Genomic DNA, 7,246 nt, shown 5'->3' on the forward strand with positions numbered 1-7,246 from the left:
TTTGGCATAAGTAGCTGACTTTCAACTTTTGCTTAGACATTTCAAACTTGGATTGAAAAATAAAATTGTTCGTTCTTAATTAAAACCATGTAAACCACGAAACAACGTATCAACTGATTGATATTAGTGTTGAAAATTTTATTGTTTTTCTGTATCTGTGTGTTTGGGACACAAAATATTCAATGTATTTAGTCAATATACTAATAGTACATATTCATATCCATGAATACAAATATACATACACACAAATTTCATGCTTTCGATAACATACTCACCTACTAATACACGGAATCGCATTCGGATTCGAGTTTTTGAATTTCGCCCATGGTATGAGGCTGCTCCGCCCTACATTTGCTTATACACACATAAGTAACATAAGAAGAAAAGTGTGTTTTAGAAAAACAAATAAAACAAGCACTTGAAGACGACATTATATCAGTACTAATATATGTATTATACATATATACATATAGCAGAAAACAACTGAGTAAAAACAATGAAAAAACCGAACACTTCGAAGCATATGGAGAAAATATAATTAATATGACCAATACTAAGTAATGTGCAAACGAAGTTATGTATGAATTGAGACACATACTCCGCTAATCACACCCACACATACGCACACACACACACAAACAAGCACAAATGCTACGCATATATCCATGTGGTGCGGCTACGTAAATTCCAATAACACAATGATCGATAGAAATAGCCGCGAGGACACTTTAAATAACTACATTTAATACGATTTAATATATGTCGTGTCCTAAAGTGGCTTCGAATCAATTCTGAATATATGTCAATACTTTTTCGTATATATGTATGTACATATGCTCGTACATATGTATGTACATGCAAACGTACATGAACATTGGCGCTTGCATAACCAAATTGTCGTAAAGGATTTATGTGCACAAAGGTGGAGTCCTGCCGAATAAATTTTAAAATGAAAAGTTACTTGTGCAACGTTTAAAAATTAACAATTTCATAACCGCAGTTTCCACACCTTCTTGATTATTCTCAACTTACTGGTTGTTACCGTATGCCATAGGAACAATTTAGGTCTTTGTGCATGGAATTTAAGGAGCCGCGTCTGCCTGAAAATATGTACCTGTCACTACATGAATGAATGGAATAGGACCTTTTTTGGTTGATAGTGACTAGCTTCTTAAGATATATTTAAATTGTGACAATAGAAATTGCGAGGAAGTACAAATGTTTTCTATTTCAATTATGGATTATTGGTTTTGGTTTCAGATATGGCGAGCTTAATATTGATAGCTTGTCTTGCTATTTTGGGTCTAATCATTGCAATAGCATTGTTCTTAGCCGGTGGCTACTTATGGTGGCGACACAAAAGGTCTCAGCTGCAGTTTATTGAGCCCAATGAAGACGAAGAATCCAGCAGTTACAGTTTAAGGTGAGTCTTGGCTTTTTGTACTTGATGATGACGAGAAAATCGGATGATTTGATGAAAATTCCTTCTCATTGTTCAGAGCTGCCCAAGACATTACCGAGTCAGGAAATCCGCCAAGTAAACCGCCACCAGTCCCAGTGGCACAAGCTATAACCACTCCACTACAAAACAATATTAATCGAAAACTTAATGGATTCTTAAGTCTTAGGACTCCGCTTATTGGGTACGTACTATTGGACATACAAATGAGTTTTATATGCAGTTCAATTTCAATTTTGGTTATTAAAAGCAGATCGGCTGCTCAGTCAAAAACACCAAATACTTCCACAAGCGGAAATGCAAGTGATGGGGGGGCTAAGGATGCAGCGGTATGTAGATATACTCTGATAAATATATTTCCTCTATATTGTGGTCTTTTTTGGATGACCTTATGTACATTTATAATTTTTGAATGTAATTTTAGAATAAAAGCATCTCAATGACGGATATGTACCTAGATGGCGCCGACTCCAATGAAAATGTGGGGCAAATTCATTTTTCCCTAGAATACGATTTCCAAAACACGACTTTAATTTTGAAAGTTCTCCAAGGTAAAGAGCTACCAGCAAAGGACTTAAGCGGCACCTCTGATCCTTATGTCCGTGTGACACTATTGCCAGACAAAAAGCACCGATTGGAAACTAAAATTAAAAGACGTACTTTGAATCCTCGATGGAATGAGACATTCTACTTTGAAGGCTTTCCAATTCAAAAACTTCAGTCACGTGTAAGTATTTAGTGTTTAATTTTCATTCACTGGATTAAAAAATGATTCCTTGCTTTTCAAAATATGTATTATAAACAAAAATTATATATGTGTATTATTAAGAATACAAATTCGACAACAGTATCAACATCCAAGTAACCCTACCCATAGCCATATTTTGATTTGATTTCCATTTGAAATATGTATTGTAATATCCTTTCTGATAGGATCGGCCCATGAAATAGGCTTTAGAATTTCCTCGATTTGTAGGCTAATTTGGCACTTATAGAGTATTATGAATATCCTTCATTCCGCGAAGCTTCCGAGAAAAAATGACTTCGGTTGGGTTAATTACTCGCATGCTAAACAGAAAGATTTCGAATCTCCTTTGTTGCTTTAATGGTTAATCAGGCTCTAATCCCATTCAGAAAGAGAAATTACTTAGGGGTGAAAGTTCAATATTAAAATATACATATACACAGAATCGGAATGCTTTTAGATATTGTTATGAAAATTCGAAAAATTTCTTAAACGTATGTATATGCAATTAAATATATGAAAATATATTTTGATCATGAAAGGTCTTGCACCTGCACGTCTTTGATTATGATCGTTTCTCGAGAGATGATTCCATTGGAGAGGTTTTCTTGCCATTGTGCCAGGTATGTGCATAGATTTCAAAAATATTTTTTCTCCAATAGATATGAAAAATATATACTTTTCGCATTTGATAGGTCGACTTCGCTGGAAAACAATCATTCTGGAAGGCATTAAAACCTCCAGCAAAAGACAAATGCGGCGAACTTCTCTCTTCACTGTGCTACCACCCCTCGAACTCCGTGCTTACATTGACATTGATTAAGGCGAGGAACCTAAAAGCAAAGGATATTAATGGAAAGTCAGGTAAAGTGTTGATCGCATATAATGCATGCGAAAATGTTATACGAGTACTACCATATACTTTAGATCCTTATGTGAAGGTCTGGCTACAATTTGGGGACAAGCGTGTGGAAAAAAGAAAAACTCCTATATTTACCTGCACGCTAAATCCCGTTTTTAACGAGTCGTTTAGTTTCAACGTTCCATGGGAGAAGATTCGTGAATGCTCTTTAGATGTAATGGTAATGGATTTCGACAACATCGGGAGAAACGAGCTAATAGGCAGAATACTGTTGGCGGGTAAGTAGTGATCAACGGATAGGAAAAACATTGTATTCAACTCACAGTATCTTTTCAACGGCAGGTAAAAACGGTTCAGGTGCTTCTGAAACAAAGCACTGGCAAGATATGATCTCAAAGCCCCGACAAACAGTAGTACAATGGCACCGTTTGAAACCTGAATAAGCTTAGGGGTTTAGTAATGTCGATCTGACCATATGTAAATGTGCATGTATTAATATGAGGATTTATACAAAAAACATATTATCTTATTAATGAAAAGAGCAACTGCAAAACAATTTAGCAGTATTCTGCAGCACTCACACACTAACACACCAGCACACGCACACGCACACACACACACACACCCACCTGCACACATAAGATAAATGTACACATATACAATTGGAATATTTAATATTTAACGCAAACGACAGATTAGGTTCAGGCATACATACGCTAGGAATACATCGCATGTGAAGTATAAACAAATACTTTTATTGCTCACGTTTGAGCGCCAGTTTTATATGTATATGTATATGCTTACATGCTGAAATTGAAGAGATGCGGTCTTGATCATGGATATTGAATTCGATATCGAAGAGGAGAGGAATATAGAATCAAGTTTCGGTTCTAGTACCTTTGTATTTTATTCAATTTTCTAGTTTAGCTAACAGCTTGATTCGGTTTCGCTACGGCAAAAAGTGGTGCACACCGGTAAACGGTTAGGTGCAAACTGAAACTCATAAATATTGTTTCTCGCCGCAATGGATTGGAGGTGGGGCCCGCTTAACCGTTCATACCCGAACCGAAATTTGTTTTGGTACAATTCTCTTTACCAAAGTTTTATGGATTGTCTTTAAATTTCTAGTGTTAATTTAGAAACCAGAACACTCTCAGCACAAATCAGAGCAGATCCATAGTCATACAAGATCAGATACTTTTATATTGAATAACAGTTCGCTTAGAGGACAGCAGCTGAAGCAAATAGTGAAATTAAAAAAGAGGGACATTACAGTAATTCGTCGTATATTAATTAACTAGGTGAATTATTTAAATTTGAATAGGTTTGTGTAGCAATGCTGAAAATACCATCAGATACCTTTGTTTGATACTATGAAAGAACGGCTAAGGAGGTACCCCACACACCAACACACACTAAGTAAATGTATATAATACAATTAAATTGTTACAAATTATTAGATTTACAATCTAACTCGTAAAACGACATTGTTACCAGTTACTTAATGCGAATTGTTGTTTCTTTTACAATAAAAGAAAATTAAAGTGCGAAAAGGTCATATTAATCTTAAACTTAATCTTAAAACGATAAACTATTTAGTATGATAGGTCGTAGGATATAAAATATATTTGATTAGAGAGAGCGTTAGTAAACCAACAAAAACCAAATTTATAAACCAAATAATATTGAACATTTTTAATAGTAGCTATAAAGAAATTAGCCAACCATTGCCGGAACAAGCGTCTACTGGGAAGAAGTGCAAACATAAAATATGATGTATGAGATGAGATTGACATTAAGAGTTAAACAATAATTGATAAATTGAAACTGAGTTTAAAAAACGAAAAATCGAAAATTCAACCCACCTTGAAATTACATATTTGTTATATACCTGTTATAATATTATTAATTATTACAAATAATTTACGATAAAAATTACATAGCTGCAAATAAAGCATTTTAAACCTAGAATGTACTCGATCGATTCCATGCAATCTTCGTGCTATGCTCAATTCTATTGTATTCATTTTGATTTTGAGTGCGAGAATATTGTAAGTATATTAACGTCAGCAACGAATGGCGAGTCTCGATTTACGTTGATAATTTCATATAATTCCAGTGAGTATTTTAAAAATGTTTTTGCCAATTTTTATTATTTTTTTTATACATACATATTATTAATTTATGCATGTGAACCCGATTTTGGTGTGCAAGCTACTGGAGTCATCTGTTTGTGTCTAGAATGATTTTGGCTACATAACCGCCGGATGCAGAAGTTAGCTTGATGAGATATTCAATTGTGTCAGCGAAGAATACGTCTCTAATTGTAGGAGTTGCGACCAGATCCTACTTTTGCATAAGCTGCATCAGTTTGTTTAAGGCATGATCAGAGCGGCGCACATGGCACTTATAACAGTCAATCCGTTTTTTGTGAAGGCCACCAACATCAGATAGGCACAGAAACTTCTACTGCCAACCTCATTCTTATAAACAGGACAGGACCACTTCACAATAACCAATTTTCCGATTTTAGTTGCTAAAACTTCAAATAAGAAATCATATTGTTCATGTTTTTTTTTTTTTTTTTTGTTTTCGGAAAAAACCATATACTGTCTTATCATTGCGTTATACATATTATTCTATATTTAACCAGTTTCAAACTAATACAGCAAAGTCTCGTATAAGCGTACACTCTTGGGACCAACAAAATTGATTGTCAATGGAAGGGGCTCGCTTATTGAATGTGTTCCCAAAAAGAGGTTTAACTGTAATATAAGAGAACACATTGAGCCATAAATTTTGCGGTTTGACTTTGGTTTTATTCGATGCAGTCTTTTCATAGATTGATCGGTTTGCACTGGTTCGAAACGAGCGCTCAGGATTCACGATACTTGATTCTGTATAACCGCATATTTCCCTTCAGCTCGATTGAACGGATCGAAACTTTTGCTTCGGCAAATGAGTGATCAAGAATTTCGGTTAGGTCCGAGGGAGTGTCGTTTATTTGTTCACAGTCACACTACCCTCAAATCTTGTGCCAGTTCGGGTTCAAGAAGCTAGTACCACCGCATTTGATTGTAACCAATTGAGTTGGTGAGCAGACTAAACATGTTGTAACAGAGCTGACGAGCGGAATGTTCAGAGTTTTTGAGGTTTGATTGATCCTGCTCAATCACACGCATTGCAGTTCTCTGATACATGTCTCACTATTCATAGAGATTTATTTGCAATGATATGTAATTTTTATGTAACAAGTATAATAATTTGGTTATTAGTTTGACTTTGACAAATTTGATCAAGATCAGGTGACTATATCTTATAGCTACCATAGGAACGAACGAAGAGTAAGGGTATACAAACTTTGACGCGGTCGAAGCCCCGTCCCTCTGGTTTATTATATATTTGTTTAGTATGCACGCATTTTATGATTATTTAAAATTTTTCCCATGTCCACTTCTGCTTTCATAATTTAGAAAAAACAGATTGGCTTTCGCAATTTTTCGACTACTGAGCACACTAATTAGTCTTACTAATTTGAAGATTAAAATCAAATTGATTAAAATCGGACAAGAAACATGGAGAATGTACATATGAACGTGTTTTCCTAGGCGGTCCATCAGGCCGGAATTGGACGTAGGCTAGTGGCGGCGCTAGAGTGTGCGTGTGTTGGTAAGAGTGAGCAAGATAACAAATGCTATGAAGCATCGAAAAAGAATTGAAATTTAAAATATATTTCCACCTGGTGCATAGTATACCGAAGTCAGCGAGACGAGTTATTTTATTTTTATGGATTTTTTTTGTGGTGTCAAATCATAATGTGACAGAGCGCGTTGTGAGCGTCAGTTTTGTACAATTTTTACCATGGATAACTTTAAACCAAAAGAACGCGCTAAAATTGTGAAATTGTATTTCCAAAATAGCTCTTTAATTACAACAATTGTAAAAAAAAGTGGTTCTGTGTGTGATTCATCTCGATGGTTCGCTTCAAGATTTTAAAGAAAAAACAGGCTTTATGTACAGCATATAGCAGGATTAGCAAATCCTAAGGAACCCAAATGATAGGTTTTTAAGGCATCCAGTTGAAAGATTGTGGATTACTAAAAAGTTTATTCAAGATGCTTGGCTCAATGGCTGCAGCCACAGTAAATCGTTGGCGAGACATCACTGGCATCAAGAAGCA

At 35.2% G+C, this 7,246-nt stretch overlaps 1 protein-coding gene across 2 annotated transcripts; it reads left to right on the plus strand.

Annotated features, from left to right (window-relative positions):
* The first annotated feature begins 870 nt into the window (after positions 1-870).
* On the plus strand, positions 871-5,041 carry LOC6651334 (synaptotagmin-7). Of its 2 annotated transcripts, none has more exons than XM_023180205.2 (8): positions 871-1,423; positions 1,500-1,643; positions 1,710-1,788; positions 1,884-2,186; positions 2,747-2,827; positions 2,900-3,068; positions 3,132-3,344; positions 3,409-5,041. In XM_023180205.2, the coding sequence occupies exons 1-8, from the start codon at positions 1,263-1,265 to the stop codon at positions 3,507-3,509; spliced, it is 1,251 nt and encodes a 416-aa protein (XP_023035973.1). In that variant the 5' UTR covers positions 871-1,262; the 3' UTR covers positions 3,510-5,041. The 2 variants fall into 2 exon arrangements, with proteins under 2 accessions (XP_023035973.1, XP_002072590.2); XM_002072554.4 differs by having other exon boundaries at positions 873-1,423; positions 1,713-1,788.
* The last annotated feature ends 2,205 nt before the right edge of the window (positions 5,042-7,246 follow it).

The sequence above is a fragment of the Drosophila willistoni genome, chromosome 3R (assembly GCF_018902025.1).
Source record: "Drosophila willistoni isolate 14030-0811.24 chromosome 3R, UCI_dwil_1.1, whole genome shotgun sequence".
In the NCBI taxonomy this organism is placed as follows: Eukaryota; Metazoa; Arthropoda; class Insecta; order Diptera; family Drosophilidae; genus Drosophila; species Drosophila willistoni.